Genomic DNA, 25,490 nt, shown 5'->3' with positions numbered 1-25,490 from the left:
ACGGACACATGTTCAGTGCCACAGATACAAATTGTTGCACTTGTGTGAGCAGTAATTAGGGGTGAGACAAAGCAAGATGAACTGATGGAAAACAAAAATAAACAGCATGAAACAAACCCATCTAGATCTAGAACAGATATTTTAGACGGTAAGACAAAGTCATCTAAGATACACAAAGATTTAAGATAAAAGAATAAAAGCAATATGACACAGACACAAAAGATGTCTAAGACAGAGACAAAGCAATCTGAGAGAGAAACAACGTGATCTCAAACAGTCTAAGACAAGAGACAAGGCGATCCAAGACAGAAAGACACAAAGCCCCCTAAAAGAGCAGGACAATGTCTAAGAGAGATGTAAGAGAGTAAAAGCAATGACACAGATTAAGTGAGCTAGCCCTTTGACAAAGAGACAAAGACAGAAAAACAAAGCTAATCTAAGACAGACAAAGTGATCTAGAAGAAGATCTAGAACAGCAACGAAAAGCAATCTAACCCTGGCTTTAACAGAAGCGACAGCTGCTGTGAAACGTTTCAATTTTAGTCAATGAGAGTATTCACACCAGCCGCGTAGCAGCGTGAAGCATCCCAGAAGCGAAGCTAAGCGCTACTCTGCGAGGGATATGTGCTATGTCGCATCCAAGACGCCTCAATTTGCACCAACCAGATCAAGCAGACAGGAAATTAGGCACCAGAAAACCAGAGAGAATGCAGTAGATTTTCAAAATAAAACACAGTGATTAAACTCTCCCTCATTTAACATCGCAACCAGCGGTAAAACACAGTCAACATGCCTGGTAAGAATTTATGTCACGCTGAAGACACAACAGAAGCGTGGCGCTTACATTATGCAGGTGGAGTAAATGCGGGGTAGGACAGAGACACAGCACTCTAAAACAGTGAGTCCAATTGATCTGAGACAGTGAGATGAAATGAACTAAAGCAGCAACAAATGCACAAAGAAGTAATTGGTGGTGGCGTTTAGGAAGCATCTTGCAAGTGGATACACTTTCAGTGTCATTTGTGTGATGGGATGGGTGTGAAAATGTGATTACAAATCATTTCTCCTTGAGAATGAACACGCCCTTAAAAATAAGATTTCATTTAACGTGAATGAAAAAGGAAAAAAGGATCTTTTTAAGAACACATGCATACAGCAGCAATCTGCTTTCATCCCCTTTTCTTTGAGCTGCCATCCTTGATCTTGTGTATTTTTAGTGTGTCATTAGATACAGCTCACAAAAGGAGACAGAGAGATCCATCAGCCCATTATTCAGTCTTTTTTCTTTCTTGTGTCATTTTTTTCACACTGTTCAACCACCTCCCCTGTGTCCAGGAACGTCTCTAGGATTTGTAATAATGGCCTCCCTTTTTTGAAGGTCTGTAATTGTATTTTTTTTTATGTAATTTAGCTCAGTTTTATGTTTCTTTTTTCTAATCCCAGCTGTCTCTATCAGTCAACTCCATCTAGATGACTGAAAATAACCTTGTGGATCTGTATTGATCATATGGTAGGCTATATTATGAGGCTGAATGGCCACCTCATGTCGTGTCCAATAGTATTCATAAATATTGTGCTTAAGCATTAAGTTCTTAAAGTTATGTTACTTAAAATTTCTGAAACAATTCAAATGTTTTATGGTTAAGATCAGAGACGTAAAGTAACAATGTAGGGCTACTGAACTTAAGACTTGTACTTTATTGGAGTATTATTTATTTTCTCCTACTTTTACTTCACTATAGTTTAGGTGAGTTGAATACTTTTACTCTGATACTTTTTAAGAGCAGCATCGTTACTCGGTGCACAGACACACAGACAAGCTTCAGTTTTTGCACCACCGAGTACATACCTGCCTGCGACAGAGGCGAGGACCCAGAGAAGGTGGAGAAGGTACTCAGTAGAATGCGTTGCTGACCCAGCAGTGTTTGTGTTGTTATTCCACAAGTAGATGCCTCAGTTACATTGTTCCTCTTCGTCCTGTGTGCTCTTATAATCTCTGGATAATGTGCTAGTTTGGTTAATTAGCAATATTATATATTTATAGTCCTCTTTATTCATGTTGGGAAATGAGGCATTAAGTCGCGTTGTGGCCGAGAGACTCCATTACAACTACAGTATCACTGCCAGAGCGGTACGGCTCTGCAGCTGACTACCAGCAGGTTTGTTTCTGGTTTATCATTGGGTCACGCTGCCTCAGCTGCAACAACAGAACCACTTTTGGTTTCTGGCTTCTACAGACTACTTTTAATACTTAAGTACAGAAAATGTTGACTATTTTTACACCTCTGGCTAAGACATGTTTGTGTTTATGTTACTTTGTTTCCTTACAGGATTTAATGAGGTGACAGAGCATGTGACAAGTCATGTAAAAAATACAAGACTTGAAGCACAACACTGAGTGTCCATACAGTTGTGTGTCAATAGAAACGATAGGTACTTGTAAAAATCAGCATTTGGTTCTGTGACACACGTGATACAGACTCCATAAACTGCTGAACCCTGCACTCTTTATCAGCATTCCACTTGTGCTGTGAAGGCTTCACTATACATCTCTCTGGTTAGGTAACAGCACAGTTAGCAGACACCACTGATATCGCACATATGCCTCAGCATCATTAACACACCACCAAGGTGAAGGCAGCCCTGTGGGATGCGGTGCAGGCTCTCCCCAGCAGCTGTTTGCCCATTTTAATGGCCACACTTCTCTTGTTTGCCGCTCCAGGATTCCTCTTGTCTGGCTGTTTGTTAAATATGATGAAGGGGGGAGCCGTTTGCTATCAGCGTGACTTTGTGAAGGACTTTGATTTACATATGAGTGAAGCATAGTAATGTTTGTTTTTGTGCACTTTTATCTAAATGATGCACAGGCTCTCATCTCTGATGTTTATGTGAAGGACTCCAGAGAAGATTAGGCAGTTGTCTCATTCCCTCATTGGCTTTTCTCTGCTTCTATGACACCGCAAGAGTAATGGTGTGGATGTCATTTGTTAACTAAATTCTGCAATAGGTCTTTGTCTTTCCAATAAGACATGTCAAAGCCCATATACTCACTGTAAGTATCCAGGCTTCATTATGAAGAAATGTGTCTCACTCTCACTCATTAGAGCAGCAGAGCACCACAAGAATGTGGTGGGACAGCAAGAAACAAGCTGTAAATAATGCTGATGTTATTCAGGGAGCAATTAAAAGAAAAAAGGAATTTTACACAAAAATTTGGGCTGCATAGACAGTCTTTGGAATTGATTTTTGTCTCATGACAAACTCATCAGTCCCTCAGCTCCTTAGCTGCTAGCATCAAGGCAACATCTGAAGCGTTGGATGTCATCTCTGATCCAAAACAGCTACTTGAGACATGTTTGCCCATCTAAGAATTATGCTAAAATTAGACCACAGCGACACACACGTCTGCTTTCATGATTCTTCTTGGGAGTACTGCTTGTGCTTTCAAAAAATACTCTGCGTACTCTGCGCATCCTAAAAGAGTATGTGGGCGGGTTTCTCTTCTGTCACATTTTCAGTCAGGGGGGACTCACTTTTCACCACAAGATAAAGTCATGCACCTTTATGGAAACAGCACAGGCGGGGCTACAAGACGAGGAAACACAAATTCAAATGTAATGACCTGGGGGTTTCCAATATTGGAAAAAAGAAATAGGAGCCCCACATGAAGCCTCTTAAAAGTCAACCAACTTAGTGTTTTGCTTGGCTTCACTTTAAATGACCTGCAAATTCTATAGACTGTATGTAACTAAGTGTCCCTTAAGTCAACCTTAGGTTTCTGAAGATTCATACTGTGAATTTTGCTTTAATTGTACTTTTTCACAAGCTCGAGTCGACACATGGCGTTTTATTTTGAAAATTAACCAGATTCTCTCTGCTGTTCTTGGTTCTGACTTCCAGCCTGCTTGATCTGATTGGTGCAGATTGACACAGCTTGACTGCGATTGAGTGCCAGAATAGACTTGGCAGGTATCAGAGAGTCAATTCTGGGCCGCTTCTGAAATGCACCATGGCATCTAGCATGGGTATGACGCCTCATATGACCCGGTCAGATGCACCTATTGGGACTCAGGTGTCATGGCCTGTCTAAAATCCCAGTATAGGCAAACAGGTGGAGCTGAGGTGAAGTAGGAAGCTCATCCTGTGAGTCAACACTTGGTTTTCAGTCAAAGGCCACACCCATATTTATACAAAAAAAAGTCTTAGTATTATTAAAATGTTTGAAAATGTTAATGCTAGGAAACAGTGTGAGCCCTTGTTGTAAAATGTGAAGCATGAACTAGTTGTTTAGGCAGATTGAACAAGATTGGCTACATCCTTCTCACATTTTCATGGCAATCAGTGGCTTGAATAATGTATTATTAGTCTCATTTTGTAAAAATACTCAAACAGTATTTTTACCAAAATATGGTCAAACTGACTTTGTTTTTGGTGTTTTCCAATGACTAATCCAATGTAATTGTTTTCACATACTTTACGTCTCAGCTTCATTTAAAAGGAGTTTTTTCAGTTGAGTCCCACAGCACTGCGGTCCTGCATAATAACAGTGTGTAGGTCTGCTTGAAAAGCAGCGATTGTTTTGTCAGTTTGAGCCTGTGGAGAGGAGAGAAGACAGAAATGTTGTTAATTAACACCACAAATACACCACCCACACACATCCATGCAGACAGTAACAGAGGCATATGTTTGCACATGAGGATCAGCAGCCACCAGAGGAAATTGTCTGTCCTGTTTTTAGCTGCCAAAACTAAGTATTTTCTTTTCACAAAATTGGGTTTGTATGTGTTTACAGACACGTCTCTGCCACTGCTGTCGTCCAGTCCGTGAAATGGACTTAACAGTCCTCTAAATTCACTGTAGTTGCCTTATCATTGCGAATCCTCAGCTTTAGCTGTGTTTTGTAAAGCTGCAGCCGTCTCTTCACAGCGAGGCGGCTGCTGGCTTCAGATACTACAAACACGTTTCAGTATTTGTTCTGATGAATCCACATGTAAACATTTTGTTTACATTCAGATTTGAAGGTTTGCAAGCAATAAATAATCCCTGCGTCTAAATCAAATGGAGTGAGAAGCCAAACACGGCTTTGCTGACTGTTATTATTATTCTTCTAATTATTATTTCACTAAGGATTAATTAGTTATTTTTACGAGGGCCCACCTTCCCTATGATCTTAATTATTATTATTATTATTATGAGCTGATTTTTAAGCTTGCACACACACACACAGGTACAGCACATCAGTGTGACACAGTTTATGGGTTTATGAGGTGAACAGATGGCGGTCACAGATGAAATGTCCGTCACCTCATTGGCGCTGAGGTTAGTCAATAACAGTGCTGAAGGATTCATTGCAAATGGTGACAAAAAAAAGGGTTTAAGTTGATGGAGTGATTTTGGGAACACTCACATGCTCCCCTGGGAGACATCTTGGAAGGAAAGTGGAGTTGGATGAGCAGTTTTTGAAGACTTAATGTTTCACAGATCCTCTACTGAATTACTTTCAGATGTAATAGACATGTAACGATGTGATAGGATCAGATGCTGTGCTCATGGTTCCTCTGGTCCATGGCTGTACATGCATTTGTGAAGTTATGCTTAAGCATTTCATACTGTCTGATTTTACAGATGTTTTGGAACAAGAGTGTGAAAATACAAGAAAAAGTTTTTTGTCCATCTTCAGTATTCCAATAGATTTCACTGGACACTTGTGGACAATGGTTATGTCAGTCCCCATAGACCTCTATGTTAAAATATCCTACATTATAGCAGTAATAAAGATGTTTACAGCCTGGTTCAAACACTGTTTTGGTCTCAAACAGACCAGTAGCAATATGACGCATCGCAATGGCAAGAGGTTCTACACCTATAACCTATGCATCAGCCTGCGAGCTGAGTGTGCACCATTTATTAGACCCACGTTCAAGTGTTTATACTCTCTGCTGCAGCATCCAGGATGTTGAACCCTGGGGGTACTTCGTGGTACCATCAGTCCATAGCTGCTCAGTGGTGTCACTCAAAACAAAATTGCCAAAAAGCAGAAGAATCTTTTTGACAGATTTGGCAGACTATTAGGAGACTGAGAAAGTGGTATGGTGAGGGTGAAGCACACTCCCTGTACTTTTCCTTTGGCACTTATAAATACCCTGGGGGATAAATTGAATTTGCTGTGTGTTTGTTCAGCTTGCTGCTTGTCTCTGCTGTTTGGTTGTGTGCATATTAATAATATCGGTGGATTTGCCAGATCATTTGTAGAGTACGTTTGTATTGCTTTATACTTTTTTGTTAGACTGAGACTCTGACTGCAGCCACATATTTCCTACAATAGACCTTACTTGTTTTTGTTCGGGACATTTTTGTCCTCTGAGAGTAATTTTTCTGTTTATTTTGGCCATAACTTTGTCAATATGTGAGCAAATTGAATCATTTTTGCTCAACAAGCTTAATTTTACATACATTTTGTTAATATGATTTTAAAATTTTTCATAGGTCAACAGTACACTGTGGGCAAATTTTACCCCCTTATGTGTTGTTCGGGACAAAAACGTCAGTGTGCAAATGGCTCTCTTTCTCTCTAACATACACACACAGTGTGTAGACACACAATTATGTGCTAAAATACTCCCTATAACTCCATATACAAGCCAGAAACTACACTACATGAGCACAGGCCTACAGGTAAAGGGTTAATAGGGTCATCAGGTTGTTAACTGTAAAAATCACAAATGTTACCTCCTACCAACAGGGTAAACCACCAACAATCAAGAATGCATAATTATGTAGTGCCATGGCTGTGCAGTCAAAAAATGTGGTTATAATGGAAGTCTATGGGACAAAAATGTCCACGAACAACACATTAGGGAGAAAAAATGAAAATCCAGTGCTGTGCAAAAACTAATATATATAATATATATTAGTTTTTATATTACTATAATATATATAATAATGCAATAAAATCAATTTTTTACTGATGTTTGACATGACCAAGACTGTAATATAGGTTTAAAAAAATCCAATCCACATTCACCTTTACTATTAAAAATGAGCCATTTTGTGTGTTTTTTTTCCCATTTTCAGCACCACCCCTTATAAAATTGGTGATTAAAGTGTTTAAAAATCCTGGGGGAAAATGATTTTTTACTACTGTTGATTAGAACTGAAGTGAATTAAAAGGTGTATGCAAAGAAATTTAAAAAAAAATGTATCTGAAATATTTTTAAAACCGTTAAAGATAGGGGACGTTTTTGTCCCGAACAACACATAAGGGTAGTGTTTGCGAACAGTGCATCAGGGTTAAGGATGTAATGAAGGGCTTAGAAATGGATACCTGGAGTTTCTTGAGTAGCCACTTGAGGCTTGATTAAGCGAATCATCAAAGACCTCCATGTCAAAATTGAACTTAAGAAAATATGAAAGCTTTGACCTTAATACGTATGTCCAGGAAAACATGAGGTGTGGTCAGCACATACTGGATCTCAATAGCAATATGATGTTAGCCAGATGTGCAGGTCTGGCCCTCCACTATTTCCATGGGCCTTTGGTAAATTATTGACCGGATATGCCATCTATTTGCAAAGAAGACTTGGTTATGGATGGCATCATATAGCAAAATTACATGCATGGTCTACAATAAGTGATATAAATGATTGTATCAGTCTCATCTAGATGTGCAGGTTTAAAAGGTGTAGTGCTGATCTCACTGAGCCATGTCAATATTTTTGTTTTAACATCATTTTTTCCCTCAATCTCCTGCTGCTCTGAGATGAACAAGGTCCAAGAAAACCAAATAATGAGAAAAAACATTCCGGAGTTAAACAGCGTGAAGCAAGCATAAATTGGCAGGATAGTTTTATTTCAACCTTAATGCTGAGCTGAGAAGCTGAAGAGTTGGTGAGTAATGAAGCCAGCAGGCAACACTGATTGGCACTCCTGATAAACATAAATGACTTCTACTGTGAAAACTGGCCAAGAGTGGGCTGGCTGTAGCCCAGGGTGGTTCCAGGTGCTGTCAGTGACTTCACACTGGAGGTGCTTGTGCTCATTTGTTTGGTCTGCCATTCATTTCTTAGCATGCTCATTTATCAAGTCAGTCAAAAAAACACACTCATGTTATATTTAATGGGGAATTCTCTTTGAGGATCTATACACCAAAGGAAATACTAAAAAACTAATTGACCAGGGGAGATTTTTAATTAAAATTCCAATTGGATTTTTTATGAACCTATATTTTACAGCACATCTATGCTAAAGATTTAGGACTGTATTACTGCAGTGGAGACTTCATATTATTTAACCATTGACAGACACTCTAATCCCCCCCTTTGCAGCAGCCTGTGTCACTTTCATCAAACCAGTCATCATCTGCAGCCTTGGGCACGGACAGATGACCTGGAACCCGCAAAGAAAAATCCTATTTCATCTAGAACTTAACACTGCAATCCCAGCTCACCTCATGGCTAATAATACAGACTGCACTACAAACCGCTGCAGTGCGTTTGGTAATCACATTGGGATGTATTATGTGGAGGTTACGGTTTGAGGTTAAGGCCATTTAGGCAGTGATTTCACTCCCACTGTGATGTACAAGTTATCTGTGAAAGGAAATAATCTGTTCTGTCAGTACACAGTGTGATGAGTGTTTACATTACACTGTGGTGAGACCACACATAAGTAGAGTTATACATATGTTCATGTGCATATTGACACTAGCCATGACCAGCAGCATTCATTTGTCCATGAATGTGAGGAACACCTTGAGAAGATTGAGAAGGTAAGGTTCAGCACTTCATTCATCCAATTTCTATTCAAATTTGGCACACTCCAAATGGTTTGCCCAGAACTGAACACTATACCTGAGTAACCCTTTGAAGGTCTGTGTGGTAACACACATTCATCACTAATTAGAATTCAGTCTATTAGAATTTGATGGTGTAAGTCACTGACACACATTTTTGTACTGAACAGCTTTGGATCAAACATTCAGTGATTAGAAATTGTTAGTTAAAAGGTCATGGCAACTGTGACCTCACATCCTGTTCTTCATATATATATATCTTTTTTTCAGGACGCACAAAACCCATTTGACAACTAAATTAAATATAACACTTCATATACCGTTTATTTTTTATATGTTATTTTATAATATCAGTAAAAATATATAATTTAATATAAATATATGAATATATTAAAATAAGAACTTGTTTAATTATTTATTTTTAGATTCAGTATATTTCTCTGGTTAATGTGATTTCTGCTTCTGAACTTCACAGCACAGTGTACCCATGTCAGGGCTGCAAGACATCACTTTGATTTTAATGCAGGATTGGGAGCTCACATCTGTGAGGCTCGAGTGATGTTTCATTTTGATGTAGTTCATGATGGGAAAAAACCTACTTGCACAAGTAGGTGGATCCAGAGGTTGACAGGACTCCAAACTTATACTTTTTCATGTTCATGCAGGTGTCGGGAATAGCAATTCATGTATCGATTACAAGTATGTCTAGGTTTTTTTGTTTTAATGTCACAAGAGCACCTCAATCTCTAAAGAAATAACTATTACAATGAAAGAATGAAATGAATAAAATACATTTAAATTAAATGGCCAGTATTTTTTTCCAAAATGAGCTTGCATCTATAAGCCACGGGAGCCACTGCAGAGGTGGAAGAGCCGTGATCACACTGAACCGGAAATTAAACATGTCTAACTCGGAACTGTTGCTATTTCAGAGAAAAAGTCTGTCAGTCACAATTTGTGTTTGTGTTTCTGCCACAGCTCGTCAAACAGCCTCCATCACTTTTTCCAACGTCGTGTGGTTGCCACCATGATTGTTATCATCTGTAACAATTTTGTGTAGGCGCAATGACGTCGAGCGTGTTCGCCCAACGCATGCACAGTGGCAGAAAGCACAGACTAAGGGCCTCTCTTTAGGGGCAACAAAATTCTAAAACATCAGAAATTTAAGCGATTATCTGATTGCCGTTCGTGTGATGTTAATCACCTCTTGTGAGCCCCTGTACACTGTGTGATTAAAGACACAGAAATTTGGCCTGAATCAAAGAAATCGTACAACTAAAAGTTTGGGTCAAAATCAGACCAAAAAACGCACAGTGTATGCCCGGCTTAAGTGTTCCCTTTTCTTCTGTTTGAGCAGTGTATATTATTCAGAAGAATTTTTTTGCCCAGAACTTTAAATACAGTAATAGACTTTAGAATCTGACCACACTGTGATCTCACATCCGTCCATTTCATTCTGTTTTTTAACATTTGCTTCAGTCATGGTCATACAGTGATTACTACTGGTTGCTTGCGAGGCAGTAATTCTTTTCTCACCCCTCTCCTGGAACTTCTTCTGCCATAACAGCCCTGTTAAGAATTCTGCTCTATGTGAGTGCTTCAAGTGTTTCAGTTATGCTCTTATAAAAAAGTGTTGAGTGGAAATATATATCCAAGATTGCAAAGACAGAAGACGATCCTAAATACAATCACTGCACTACCAAAGTCACTTTTCCTTCCTATAGCACATGAGGCACAGTGAAGGACTAAAACATGGTTCCCTAGAGTGGAGAATGGACTAATGAGGATTAGATTGGGTTAAAGGATAATTTGGCACAATGTGTTTTCATAGTTTTAGCCATCAATCTTATGAGTAATAATAATAATGCTGCTACTGAAGACCTGCTCTTGTACACACAAGAAATTTGTCAGACATGCATGATTAGAATTCAGAGTCTCATACGTCTCTTTCCGCATCTTTATTTTCATTCTCCCTTGATTCTCTGCGAACGCTGTGCTCATACTCTCTGCACCTGGATGCTAACAGCCTTTCTATATAATCAGTCTATTATTTTGTGGTTATAATCATATGCAGCCACTGCAAAGATGCAAGATCAGCAACTCTCGTAATTCTGTAGTTCAAGGTTGTCCTTGTTCTCTAACATGATGTAGGTCTGATGAATCAAAGAAGGACAGGGCATAGCTGACCAAACCAGGAAACAAGCTTTGTTGTCTAGCAGTATTATTTCTACTATAAACATCTAGTCAAACCTTGACCTTCACAGGAAGATCATTCATCCATCCATTTTGCAAAAGGCAGGGTATACCCTGGACAAAGAGAAATGTCTTTAGGAAGGAGGAAGCTGGTGTCTGCAGAGAAAACAACACAAGGGGGAACATGTAGACTCAACACAGAAAGGAAAGCATCCAGAAGCCTTCTTGCTGTGAGGCAACAGCACTGAGCACTGCACCATCATGTCCGCCTGGCAGGCAGCCCATTTTTGTTAGTTTTGAATCCATTGACAAATCAAACCATTTTGCATGGGGACATGTTGGTCAAATATGGAGTGGACCTTCCATTAATTCATGACTTCACTACTAATGGAAGCAGCTAGATAAAGGCAGAGATACACTAAATGTACACCTTAAAGTTTAAAATTCTCACTCCAACTCAGTGTAACATTTTGGGCCCTCTTTCTCTCAGTTTTTGCCTGTCTCACCCCTTCCCATCACTCCCTCTGCCTCCCTGGACTGAGGCTGGGTTACGGCTGTGCCATGGGCAGGAGGCTGTATTAATAAGACATACTGCCATGGAAAGGTATAGATCAGAGGGGAAAACAGCACCTAGGGCTAATCCACAGTGGTGGAGAGGAAAAGAAAGAGAGAGAACCAGAAAACGATGGATTGAATGGAAGACATAATGCCACGGGGGAGTGTGAAAGAATGAATGCAGAAAACAAAATGCTGGAGCGGTGAAGGAGGTATGATAAGGTCTAAAATGATGAACTCAGCAGGAGGGTTTATAAAATACACATCGGTTTGAAGGATTTGAGAGATCAGTGGAAGATCTGAGGAGCCATCTCTCATGTGAGATAAAGATGGAAAGATGCCCTAAAGAGATGTAGGTCAAAACAAAGTCTATCATTCATTTACTCTTTTAGGCCCCACAAGTACCCTTTCATATATAACATTTTTCAGGATGCTAAACAAATCTGCACCTTTTTTATTTATCGCCATTGAGGAGTCCATTTTATCCCCTTGTTAGTATGCCAGAGGAGACAGAAGCCGTTGAAGGGGGACATTTGACTATGCCGATCTAAAAATGTCTGAAACTGCTCTCATAAGCACGTTCTGAATTAAACCCATTGTGATGGTAATTTTGTCACCTCTAATGGACAATTAGATATGCTAGCAGATAGCGAGTGGTCCGCATAACAATCTCTAGCCTCTAATTACCTCACCAAATGGCATGGTTGCTCATGCACCTATGGATGACTGAAGCAGTAAGAAAGAGAGGCACAGATAGACTGAAGGTGAAAGGGGGCAGTTGCTGTATTAAATCTATCCCTGATAAGGCCTGATGGATGAGGAGCTACGTGAACTTCCATACATCTGTCAAATAATGGTTTCCTCTGGTGGTGTGAACTTGTGCCTGGAAGCTTTTGGTATTCAAGGATATTGATAGCTGTCCTTTTTCTACTAAAAAGATGAAAGTCTTCCTCTTCAAAAATGACACACACACACACACATATGTATATTTTGGCTTGAATGTCATCTAAAGTGCTATAACAAAAGTACATGTTTTTACTCTGGTTTAAATAAGGTGTGACTCAGAGAGAAGAATTTGAATTAAAATCTGATGCTGGGTTGTTTTTTTTTGTTTTAATCAATATGTGCCTGCACAATCCTGATGATTAGTAGTTTTAATTAATTAAAAACAATTAGAATTGTTTTGTTGCACTTGAATTGTTCAAATTGACGTTGAGTCTGTATTTAAAAAGTCTTGTTTCAATTTAGCTATAAATCCAAGTAAGATTTCCAGTAGAGCAGGGAGATCTAGCTCAGCTGACTCCACTTCAGCTTTAGGTTAGCTTGTAGGTTAGCATTAATGCAAACCTACAGACTAGATACTGCACAGAAAAAACTAGCACAAAAAGCTGAATGCTTTGCTGGGATAACCTTATATACACTGCTCAAAACAATAAAAGGGAACACTTACCACAAAGTAACTCCAAGTCAGTGACACTTCTGTGAAATCAGCCTGTCCAGTTAGGATCAACACTGATTGTGAATCAGTTTCAGCTGCTGTTGTGCAAATGGAACAGACAACAGGTGGAAATGAGAGGCAGTTATCAAGACAGCCCTAGAAACAGACTCCATGAGGGTGGTATGAGGGCCCAACATCCACAAGTGGGGCTTGTGCTTACAGCCCAACTCCGTGCAGGGTGATCTGGGACATCATGTCTTGTTCCATCCACCAACGCCATGTTGAGTCACAGACTGTCCAGGAGTTCTAAATCCAGACCTCCATGGGATAATAATGTTGATTTACATTGATCATTTAATGTTATTTTGCTCTCAACATATTCCACTGTGTAATAAATGAAGATTTTCTACTAGAATATTTCATTCATTGAGATGTAGGATGTGTTATTTTAGTGTTCCCTTTATTTTTTTGAGTAGTGTACTTGCTCACTGATGAGGTGAGGTACTGACTGGTGGCTGTGGCCAATTTTTGTTTTGCCACACTGTATTGCGAAGGAAAAAATCTAACATTTACAAAAAAACACTCAAATATTTACAAGGAATTAACCAAAAAGAATCCTTACCAAAAGTAAACGCTGTAAAGCTCCTAGGAAGGACCTTGCTGTGGTTTTTAGACTACGTCTTTCTTCAGCATCCATTCTGACCATCATGTGACATTATAAATGTAAAAAGGTGTTTGTTTGTAAGAGGTTTAAAATGTTTTTACTAACTCTTTCTTTGTTTCTCCTTGCTCTCTTTCTAGGTAATGAGCTCTTGTACCGAAATCGTGACGGCCATGTCATCAAGCTCAACATTGACACTAACGAACAAACCATCCTTGTGCACAACAAGAAGTTTGTAAGTTTTCCTACCATGTTACAGTCAGTGGACTGACCATGATTTTTATAGTTACAGAGCTTAATCAAATAATCCGTTATTACTGTGAATGTGAGCTACATATTTAATATTCAGGGCTGTGTGGAAAGAGATGGAGATGTACCATCGACTTGGGTGACGACACACAACATTATGTTTGCCATCAGATGAATACAACTCCCATTTGCTTTAGGAGCCAAGCAATCTGTCAAACGCAGCCATTTAAGGAGTGCTTTAATGAAAAAATACCACACTTGGTTAGGCGTCTCATTTTTTTTTTTACTCACATCTTCCTTTGATTTTTCAGGAAATGTACAAAGCCAGCAAGTATGAGGTGTCCCCTGACTTGAAGCATGTGCTGCTGGCCTACAACGTTGCACCGGTGAGCTTCTCATTTGTTTGCTTGTTTTTTGAATTAGCAAACTGACAGCCAAATATGTCAGCTGCCTCCGCTTGTGTGAGGGGTTGGGGTGTCGGGGAGGAGAGGGAGAAAGTAATCATAGCGGGGTGTGAAGGCCTGTTGCACACCGTTGCCTGTCAGCGATGGTGGCGGGGTCTAAGCACAGCAGAGCGGAACTGTAGCGAGGGAGGCAGGAACACAAACAAACCCCCTTCGGTGCAGAGGCTGCAGGGAGGGAATGAGATGCACTGTGTGGGTGAGAATTTAATATCTGTCATTCTTAAATAAATATGATATTAATGAATTTTTAGCTTCTAATAAAGGTAGATGAGATATATTGATGATTTGGATAGCTGTTGTTTGGGTGTTTATTCTGCTTCACCAATGAGTCACTGCAGTGGCAGCAGATATATAACCTTGTGTTATTGCCTGAGAGGTGAATAGAAAACATTATGACACACTGAAGTGTGTGTGACTTGCATGTGTTTACCTTTATTACACATCACCTTGATGCGCTCGCTGTAGCAGCACGCGGTCATACGCTCTCAAATGCACATTCATGCACACTTCATCTTCGGAACATGCAGCAGTGTTTATGTTAAACAGTGTTTGCATACTAACACGTTAATAACACTGTCTCTGCCATGAATGTGAATGAATCTCCTGTGGGCAGTGACGTTCCTGCACTGTTCAAAGATATAGATGTATGATGTGGAGATCACGCAGAACCAGACAGAAGGCAAAGACAATAGGGTTTTTATAATATATTAATGTCCTTTTTGACACGTTAGCTGGCGGTAGGATCAACAAAAATATTTTCTTTTCTGAGTGAAGCAAGAAATCCTCAAAATTATAAGAAAGAAGTCTTATTTATAGATAAACAACGTTCAAGAGGAAAGTAAAAGGTATTAGATTCAGAATAGATATACATTTATTTGCAAGTTTATGGCAGTGTTCAAATTTATATGTTCATTCTTCAGGATTACCCAACAACAACTGTCCTTATTTTCTAACTCATGCTGCACTTCTGCTCGATGTCACTACACACATTGTTTCTCCCAAACAATACAACAACAACAAAATAATTGGTGATCAAGGCTGAACTAAAATACCTGTCTGCTTCTTCTTCCAGGTGTATCAGCATTCCTACACGGCCTTCTACATCATCTGCAGTCTGGAGACTCCGTAAGTGTATTTCATTGTGCTGTCCTGTAATATCTCAGCTGAACTTGCTGCTCTGAGACTTGTTTCACACCTGTTCTCGCAGCTACCACCCACAGCGCACCTCTGACTGATTAGTTCCTTTGTTTACTTAAGTGCCTCAACAAAATGCCATCTGTGTAGTGAAAGGTGGCTTAAACATATGCAGATCTTGCCCAGATACAGATTTTACTGCCAAGTTAATCAGGTGCCTCGGCATCTTTATCAAAAGCCGCTGCGGCCATTTGTTCCAGTTCCCCTTTGAGTGACTTCTACACCAGGTCACAGGCTTATCAGCAGCCCTCCTGTTCTAATCTATTTGCTGCCACCCAGTGGTGACATGCGGAGAAAAAGCTGTTCAGCTGATGACCTCATTCATCCTGGGCTCCAGACAAAGACATAGAGGCAGTGGCACCTCTAATTCTGCAGCCTGCACTGCGCAGCACTTTTGCCAATGAGGAGAGGTGACACTGATACAGAGCTCTGGTATTTATGGATACACTTAAACCTTTGTTCTACACTTGTTCCTGTGCTGCTGCAGCGGCGCTGGGAGCAGACAGTCTTTGTGTTGATGTGTCTTTACTTCTATCTGATGTCCTCTGTCTGTGCACCACAGGGAGACATGGAACCTGAACCCTCCAGAGGTCCGGAACGCTCAGCTTCAGTATGCAGGCTGGGGCCCGCAGGATCAGCAACTGGTAAGAAGTACAATTAAAGCCAGCGCTTCTGTCTGCTGACCGATGATATTCACGCTTGTCTCCTCAACATCGATTATTGACGTGCCTTTCAGCAAAGCACCTAACCCCCAAACGTCTCCTTCAGTGATGCACCACTGATCACATGTGCTCAGTGCTCCTTGTGAGAGGTGCAGAGGACATTGATATGATTTCAGTGTGGAAAAACACATGGAAATACAGTTTTCCCCTCTTCTTCCTCTTTTTATTCCTCTTCTTCAGATACTCTAGCCTTAAAATTGGGAAACATGACCTTGGTGTGACAGTCCACTGAATCAAAGAATTTTTTAACATGAAATATCCTTTACTGACTCTTGGAATTTTCATGATTAAATTCGTTTTATTTTTGAAGGTGAGAACAGCAACAACAAAATAATTGGTCACCTATTACAAGGGATTGAAAGGTGTTATGTTTAAAGTCAGGGGAGTTTGTTCTGCATTCCAACTTTGATGTGACTTCAGGTCTCACAGAGTGTTTCAGAGGCACTGCCTGACATTCATATATTTAGTGTATGTACCCTAACGTGCAAACACATGTGCAAGCTAGCACAAATCAAAGGGTAGCACAAAAATCAACAGACCGGATCAGAACACAAAATCTGAGAAACTGTCTGAAGAGTTGGTCACTGTCATTTTATAATGCTCCTCAGTCATGATGTCGGTACACTGTTAGCATCACTTGAATGAGTGAACTAGTTAGCTATTAGCTGCTGGCTAACGCCGTCCGAACGTGTGGCTGCAGTCAGGTAGTTTTATACATGGTGAAATGTAGAACGTCTGTTTTATGTACGTATGTACATAAGTGACCACCTGAGCAGTCTGACAGATACAACATGCCTACTTTACAAGTACCAGGGTCACCTCAACACACCATTACACGTGCAAATTGACCAGCACACAGTAAAGTAGCAGGCTCCTGGAAGGGTTAAGGTGAAAGAAGGTCTCCTTTTTCAGCTGAGAAATCTTTCACAGCTGCCGTGATTTCTCTTTGTGACAAAAACGTGGCTTCAGAATTGAGACACAGATTATATTTTCTTTCAGAGACAAGGCAAAGTCCTTGAAAATCATCCACACAAACTATCTATCTATGATTACCTATAAACAAATTTCAAATTAAGCACCGCTGCAGAACCATAAGAAGTGATGGTCTTTTGCAACTTCTCCTGAGATGAGTCATCTTCCGTCTCCATCATCACACAGGCAAACTTGTCGGAGGAATAATGAGCCTCAGTCTGTTGCTTTGCAGGGCAGTCAGACTGTAAGTGATTACATCCTGCAGCACAATGATATTAATTATCTGTTATCTCGTTGGTGGATTAATTAACATGCTTCCTAGATTGATTCAGCCTGAAGTTTCCCACCATTTGTCACAAAGTAGTCTTACTTTCATCTTTGCATGAAGCAGAGCAGCTGGTTTACTCTAAGGTTAAAGAATCCTGCATCATAGTAGTTGAGGTGAGATGTTAGCTAAAAGAGGCAGATTTCAAGGTGTGTGTTGTCCGCATCCTTTTCATAAATCACCTTATGTTGTCCAGCCACATGTTGAGCTGTTTGTTTGGCTGTTTAGAAGATGCTTCTTACGCTTTTTTTTACCTCTCCTTCCTTTTTTTTTCTTCCTCCCCGCAGGCGGCTAATCTTCAATAAATGGCTGACACAATTTGGGAAGTTCAGCTCCACACTTAATGTGTGTCTGTGCAAAAAGAGAGAGAAATCAATAGGGAGTGTGTATTCATTGTTCCTAAACTGTGTATAATTTCCTCACTCACATCATTTTAGGCTAATGGTGGCCCAAGAGTGATTAATTATTAGACTTGTATTGAATATTACAGGAGCAATTAATTGAAGCTAGGAGACTGCAAACGCCTCCCTAGCCTAACGAGCCTACATTTCTCATAATGCATCTTGATAGCATCCTTATTTTTCTTGGAAGCTAACATTTTATGACTTTTTACGCACACAAAAAGGAAACAAATTACTGCTGCCAAACATCCACTGAAAGTTCGAAAACACTGTAGAGCAGCCTCAACAGCAAAATCTTACATGACAGCTATATAAATCAGCAACAGCTCTGGTAACTTTAGGCCTTAAGACATTTGTCGTGAACATGGAAGTGATCAATAAAACTTCTTTCGTACCACACTGTAAATATCTTTCAACTGTGAAGCTGGACATGTTTACATGGGGGGGGGGACCTCACTGCTGGGGCCAGCCATCAAGTGGAAACTCAAGATACTCAGCTTCATTTATGGCAGTTGATCCAAGAATTTGGCACCTCACTGGACTGGGAAGTGATTGACAGCTCTGACTTCTTAAATTTTCATGAGCCTAATCTTAGCTTAACTGTATCTACTTCTAGCCTTATAGGCCCAGCCTATGGTCTCCCACAAGACCATAGTCTCTCACAAGATTTATTGTAAAAAAAAAAACTACTAACTAAACTGCTCCACATACTCCACCTTTCTTCGGAGAATGGGGCCAGGTCTTCTCTCTGTGCCGTGGCCTAGATTAGCTTCTATACAGGGACTCCATCTGTACCGAAGTGACACCGGAGCACCGGGCCTGCAGTCTGTGTTTCTCAAGAGAAAGTAACTGTGACAGATACTTTTAAAAAGATGCAGCATCGGCTGCAGAAAGTTTTAGCAATCTGATATTTTACTGCGTGCTGAAGATGCACTTAGAAAAAGAGAGAAACATCAACAAGCAGCCGTGATACAAAGCTGCAAAATATGCCTGCTGCATATAGTTTCATCATTTAGAGCTCAGAGTGAATATTTGTAAGAGAATCATTCACATACTGATAGCATGATACCTGCTTGAGGCAAAGAGATTCCATAATCCTTCAGATACTGAGTGAGCCCTTTCTGTAATAGCCTGAGATTGATTTCAGCACAGCATTAAGGCTGTAACATTTTGAAATTCCTGCCCGGAGAGCCGCCCCGCCTTACCACGTTCACTGTGGGTGCTGATGATGTATTATTCTCTGTAATGAAAGAGTTGACCTTCAGTTATCTTGAAAACCCTGCAGGCCTGTGGAGGAGAGCGTCAAAGTCAAAATCTGCTCCCAAGGTTTGCCATTTTATCGGGAAAGACTTTTTTTCTCAGAAACACTGGTTTCTCTTTAATCAAAAGCTGCTTTTCAAATGTATGCGTATGTATGTCCTGTGTGTGAAAAGGCAGCATGCTAATGCATGTTCTGATTCCAAGTGATGTACCGACTTCTGCTGTTCCAAGGTCTCCCACCTGTACCAGTTTCAGTATGAATAGCACACTGTCTTCTTGTGGAAATAATAGAGGCTCATTCACTTAGAGGATGCTGCCTCTATGAGGGCTGCCAGTCAGGGTCACTTACATATCAGTGTCCTTAAATCTGATGGGCACTCAACGTCTAGCACATGAACACCTGAGCAGCAGTGCAGCTGCACTTTAATTGTTCTCAAATGTTTACGTGATTAGATTAACTAATGTATCTCTATTGCAGATCTTCATTTTTGAGAACAATATCTACTACCGCTCGAAGGTGGAGAGCCGCTCCATTCGGCTGGTGTCTTCAGGCAAAGAAGGCGTCATCTTCAATGGACTCAGTGATTGGTTGTACGAAGGTAAGACAAAGATACACAGCTCTGGAAGATATATTAAGAGACCACTGCAATTATTTTCTGAAATCAGCATCTCTACATGTATGAACAAAAACCCTGCTGTGGTCATCACTACCCTCTTGCAATGGGGGCATCAGTTCTGGTTTTACTGAGGGATACAGTGAGAGTCAGGTTGCTTCCATACTTTTTTGGACAGCAACAAGGTCAAGCAGCAGACATTTTGTATAACAAAGCTTCAGACTGGCATGACTGGGATGACCATCATCTCATTCAAATGTCACTTGGCCACCATAGGATCAAGTGACCTATGAATGGCAAATAGCAGCTGGGGTGAAGTGCACGGGGAGACCGGTTCCGAACGGGCTCCTAAGGGCAGGGCTCAGATCGTGTAAAGCTAGAAAACAAAACCTCTCATCAATGAGTAGCAAAGAAGAGCCAGGCTGAGCATTGGATTACAGGGGACGGGAGTAAGGTCATCTTCTCTGATGAGTCCAGTTTTCAGCTTTGCATGAGACCTGGTCGTCTGTAGGTATTACTGACACGAGACAGTGAGACTCCTGAGTGCCTGTAACCACATAATATTTCTAGCCATGATTTCCTGTAGTCAAATTAAAAATGAATATTATTTCAATTATCCCTAAAAATAAACACATGTTCTGTATCAATAGTTATCAGCACTGCGTGAGTGTGGCACAGTACAACAGGGACTGCTCCGGTGAACTGGGAAATACAGAGACACACAACAGGCTGTTCATCCTGCAGAGAAACATCTCACATCTGTTTAAAGTGTTGCCACCCACGCCGCTGTGACACAGATGTTATCCGAGGTCACCGGTGCAGCAGGCTGTGTCTCAACTGGTTTTTTATTTGTCCTCCCTCAGCTCCTCTTATCTCCACATTAACCAGGCAGATATTCGAATCCACATCCATCCTTCAAAGAGCAATAGCCATTCAAACATTAATCAGAGTGTTATTGTGGCGTCTGACCCCCTGACTGGTATTTATAGGCTGCTGAAGGCCTGGTAATTTACACTCATCATTTATTGACCGGATAAATCTTTCACACAGAGAGATAAAACACAGCATCAGCCTCATAATGATCAGATAAAAGTGAGTCATAGAACAATTGAATTGCTTTTTGCGCCTTACGTAGAGATTGTGAGGTGATACTAAGGTGCTTGGTGAAGAGAGAATGCTTTGTGTTATCTCTTACATGCTGTATTTGGAAGCCTTAGCATTTGGATTTTGTTTATTTAAGATAAAAACCATTAGTCAATATAGATGTTTCAGCCCTTACTGATGAGTATGTGGATCGCATCAGGTTTGTGTCCCTTCGCCGGCACAGTGTCATTAGGCCCCATGATTGACACATTTATGTTGTACTCATGATTAGCTTTAGCACTGGAATGTGATGGTAGCCATTTAATTAGGGTTGGGTTAGGTCTAATAGTGGTGTGTGTTTCCATACTAAGCACATTTTATGAGGCAAAATGTTCCTATCTGCATATTTTTCTATAATGCTGCATAAATATGACTCAACACATCAAGTGATTTTCATACAAGTCCTGAAAGTTATAAAAGAGAAACCATGAAATCATAAAATACATTTAAAACATAAAAAATCCACTTTGTGATTGATTTATTGAGGATTCAACAATACATACATGTGCACACAAAGTATGTGAACCTGAACAATTAAAGAATTTTGAAAGACAAAGTAGAATTGATCAATTTAGAGGTGGATTCAGTCAATGGAACATGTCATTGAGTGTGAACATCCAAAGATCACTCCAAAACAAGTCATGTAACAGGCTGCAAGGTTACCATGCATAACCCCTAGGCAGCATTTTTGTTTCACTTTCTCTACTTTTAGGACTTCGACTGAGGTTTTGGGTCATATTTTTGCAGAAATGTAGAAAATAGAAAATTCTGAGAGGCTCAGAAAATTTAAGCATGACTTTAAGTATGACATGCAAACAGCAGGTACGTGCACCGTGGTTGTTTTTAAGGACTGGACCTCATGTTGTGTTAGTGATGACGGGTGGCTCCCGGCATCCTCTCTGCACCTCAGTGGATGAGTCCAAATAAAACCAGAAGACAGTGACAGCAACAGAATAAAGCCCATAGTTTGTTTGAGTCACACTCATGACCTGCAGGCAGCTGAAGATTTAATTCATCTTGATTTCATTCCATTTACACAAACACACTAACAGTCCCTTTTCATGCCCATTAATGATGAATCTCATCTGTCAGCCTGGAAATAGATTTGGCTCCGGCCCAGTGGTGATGCAAGCATCTCTCCGGGGGCGGCTCGGGAGCCGTGCCAGGTTGTGTAATGTTTACATTCATCAGTGAGACTGCAGGGCAGATTTTTCCCTGCTAATGACTCAGACTGTCCTCTGGCCAAGGTCAAGCTGAGGCTCAGACTTCCGCCGAGCAGGAATGAGGTTTGAAGCTTTGCCCGTCGCTGTGCGGCAGATTTGATGCTACAGGGGGTGAAAGGTTGGCAGATAATCTGCCAAGGCTTGAATATCCGCTGGTTTGCATTGCTGTTTTTAATCCGTGAAGATGTGTGTGTGTTTGTGTGCGTGAGATGGGAGAAAAAGAGGAAAATTAAAAGCCAAATTAAAAAAAGAGCAGGCGCAGCCAAGAGCCCCGGCGGCTGTGTGTAATAGTCCAACATGCCTCAGGAGAGTCTGGAGTGCTCTGTCATCTGTCGGCTGTCTGATTATTGAGGCTGCGCTGATACCGACACATCCTGCAGCGCCCGAGGAAACAGCTGTTTATTGGGCTCTGGCGTGCCGAGATAAAACCAGCGCTTTGATTCGAGTCGCGCATGTCCCATAGATGTTTGGCTAGATGACTGTTTGTCGTCAAGAGGCTTGTTTGGTGCGGTTGTTTCTGTTTATCGCTCTGTTTGTGTCGCAGCCCGCGGCCGCAGAGTAACCGCATAATCAACACTGTGCACAAGCTGAAGGATTAATAAAGAGAGGAGAATGTTGGTTTGAGTTCACTGTGAAGACAAAGTGTTAAAGTAGTTCTGGGGAACTTTCTTAGCTGTGGGGGTTGTCAGGTGAGGGAAAGTCAGTCTTCCTCCTTTACTGCCATCATCTTCTTCCCGTTCTTGTTTTTGTTTGCCTCAACTTCTTCCTCCCATCTTGTCTTCTTCTTCTCTTGTGATCTTCTTCTCCTTCTTCTTCCTAAAGGGTCCTCATCCTGCCATTTTCTTCTTTTTCCTTTCTTTCCTAATTCTCCTGTCAGCTTTGAAACCACCAGCCTCTTTTTCCAACTATCTCCTCTTCCTTCACCTCAACTCTTCTTCTCCCTTTTACTTAATCCTCTTCTTTAAACCCCTGTCTCTCCTCTTCCTGCTCCTTTTCCTCACCTTTTAATTCTACTGTCTTCCTCTTTTCCTGCTTCATGTTCCTCTCTCATTCTGCTCAGTCATCATTCTTCTACCTCTTCCGTTCCTCCTTTGCTTCTCCTTCTAATAGAGACAGGCTTTATACTCAGTGCATTCTGTCCTCCAGCTTTTTAAAAACAGCAGCTTCTTTCTAAGCTTTGTAGTCTCTGAGTTTATCATCAATATGTGTGTGCTTTATCTGAGGTTCTAGTTTTCCTGACATACCTCATAAAAATAGTCTTGCTAAGACTGTAACAACATTTGTCTCCTGCCTCATCTCAGAATGTTTCCAGTGCACACGCTTAGCACAGTCTCACTTTTCTCTGTCATGTGCTTCTCCCTTCGTTCTTAATTATCACTTCTTATCGCTGTATTTATAGTAACAGCTGCCTCACTCGCATGGTTTTTCTGTGTGTGGCTGAAGAAGTAGAAAATCATCACGGCACCTTTGCTTCGCCTGGATAATGCCATATGTCTTCATTTAAAAGGATAAAAAAAAAAATACAAATTGTTGGCAAAACTACAAACTATCTATAGCATGTAGGGGTCCTATCTTTGTTTAAAAAAATAAATAAATGTAATAATAATAACACAAAACAATCACGAAAAATAAAAAGTCTATTTTTGCAGATGATGCTAATATGGACACCGGGACTGTAGCAAGACAAGAAAGAAACATATAAAAGCAAAAAAGCTGTACTGGTTGTATCGTGTGTCACTGCTGCCCTCTGTTGGAAAGATACAGTATTTTTTTAACTAAAGGATCCCAGGGTCATAGTGCTTCCATACCCACACACATGTCTGACTAACAAGTCCAGGGGAATATTTTTACATTCCATTTAGAGTAAAAAATAGAACATTTGTCCTTCTTCTCGTTAGCTCAGGCTGCCTGATTCTGTCACCTTGCACTCATTATTTCCCATTGGCCGCTTGATTCATGCTATCTCATGCATTAATAATGTCTCTGCTCAGCAGGACTGAGAGTGCGGCGGGAGGACAGCTCACCTTGTTAGTTATCAAAGCGCAGAAAAAAGGAGACACAATCTCATTACTTAAAGAAGAAAACGAGAGTTAGCTCATTAAAAGTGCTTCACTTACACTCGGCCTCACTTTCTTTTGTAATCACACACACACACGTCAGGACACTTGGAGAAACTTTCCCCTCCACTAGCCAAGGTGACTCCACAGCCAGGCGGATCCAACGGCCCACCGGTTCCACTCCACATGGAAAGCTTTTTAAGCTGCCGCTGGTGAAGTCAGCAGCAGGCAGCTGAGGAACCAGCCATGCGGGAAATCATTTTTTTATTTTAGCTTTTCTTTTTTTTTCCCCCATCATTTGCAAATGGAGCTGAATGCTGTGCTGTGTTGTGCTGCTCTGCCCTGTTCATCATCAGGACAGCAAGATCCAATCATTTCCCACTGAGCTCTCCCAGCAGGGAGCAGATGGACACACCAGGCAAGCTGACGAAGTCTAAATATAGTCCATTTTTTTCATCCTCCTCACCTCACCTGCAAAAAAATGTGCTGTGTTTAATTTTGTATGTGTTGGACCACAACATGTGGTAATTATTGTCACTTGAAGCACCACCACTCACTTTACTCCTCTTACTTCCATGACAGTACAAATGCCTTGATGACATTTAGCCACCATTTAGCCACTAAGCAGCTATCTTTAAACAAACATAAAAGCGTTTGGGTATTGTTTTAATCCACTTACACCCTTATTTCACACCTAACCAAAAACTTATTATAAAGTAAGCGCTAAAATGCTAACAGGACTCATTGGTGCGTTGATGCCATTTTTGGACTGAAAGTCAAACAGCTTGTGCAACACCCAATGACAACAACATTAAAACACAGAAATCAGTTGGCTGCATAAAGCGTCCACCAATGGAAAGACTAGCGCTGCAAAATTGCATAACAGAACAAACGTACATTGTCGCCTGTGCTGAGGCAGTTGATGAACGCTGCTGCATATCAAGTGACTCCACCGAGCATGCACAGCTAATGAAAATGCTAATTGGTAACTGATGTGTGTTAATTCCCTAAAGCTTTCGCCCTATCCCACCGATAAACACCATTAATGAAACTTAAATTGCAAAAGTTGATGCAAACATAGCTCGTGGCGAACTGTAACAATAAGTCCGACTGTTTCACGACGTCTGTTGCCCCAGAGCTAATAATGAAGCAGGATTGTGGAGGCAGTGCTTTGTGTTCCCACAGCAAGCTTTTATTCGCATAACTTCCTAATGTGTGTGTGTATGTT

The 25,490-nt window shown here is 40.7% G+C and overlaps 1 protein-coding gene across 1 annotated transcript in view; it reads left to right on the top strand.

Moving 5' to 3' along the window:
* The window catches only part of dpp6a (dipeptidyl-peptidase 6a), a 130,041-nt gene that overhangs the window by 94,002 nt on the left and 10,549 nt on the right, over positions 1-25,490 (top strand). The window contains exons 4-8 of the mRNA XM_028432828.1: positions 13,779-13,873; positions 14,199-14,273; positions 15,424-15,476; positions 16,108-16,189; positions 19,704-19,824. Of these exons, the coding sequence (XP_028288629.1) occupies positions 13,779-13,873; positions 14,199-14,273; positions 15,424-15,476; positions 16,108-16,189; positions 19,704-19,824 (426 nt within the window). The remainder of the gene's footprint in view (positions 1-13,778; positions 13,874-14,198; positions 14,274-15,423; positions 15,477-16,107; positions 16,190-19,703; positions 19,825-25,490) is intronic.

The sequence above is a fragment of the Parambassis ranga genome, chromosome 20, assembly GCF_900634625.1.
Source record: "Parambassis ranga chromosome 20, fParRan2.1, whole genome shotgun sequence".
NCBI classification, from domain to species: domain Eukaryota; kingdom Metazoa; phylum Chordata; class Actinopteri; family Ambassidae; genus Parambassis; species Parambassis ranga.
The sequence above is the reverse complement of the archived record's forward strand: the minus strand, read 5'-3'. Positions and strand labels throughout refer to the sequence as shown.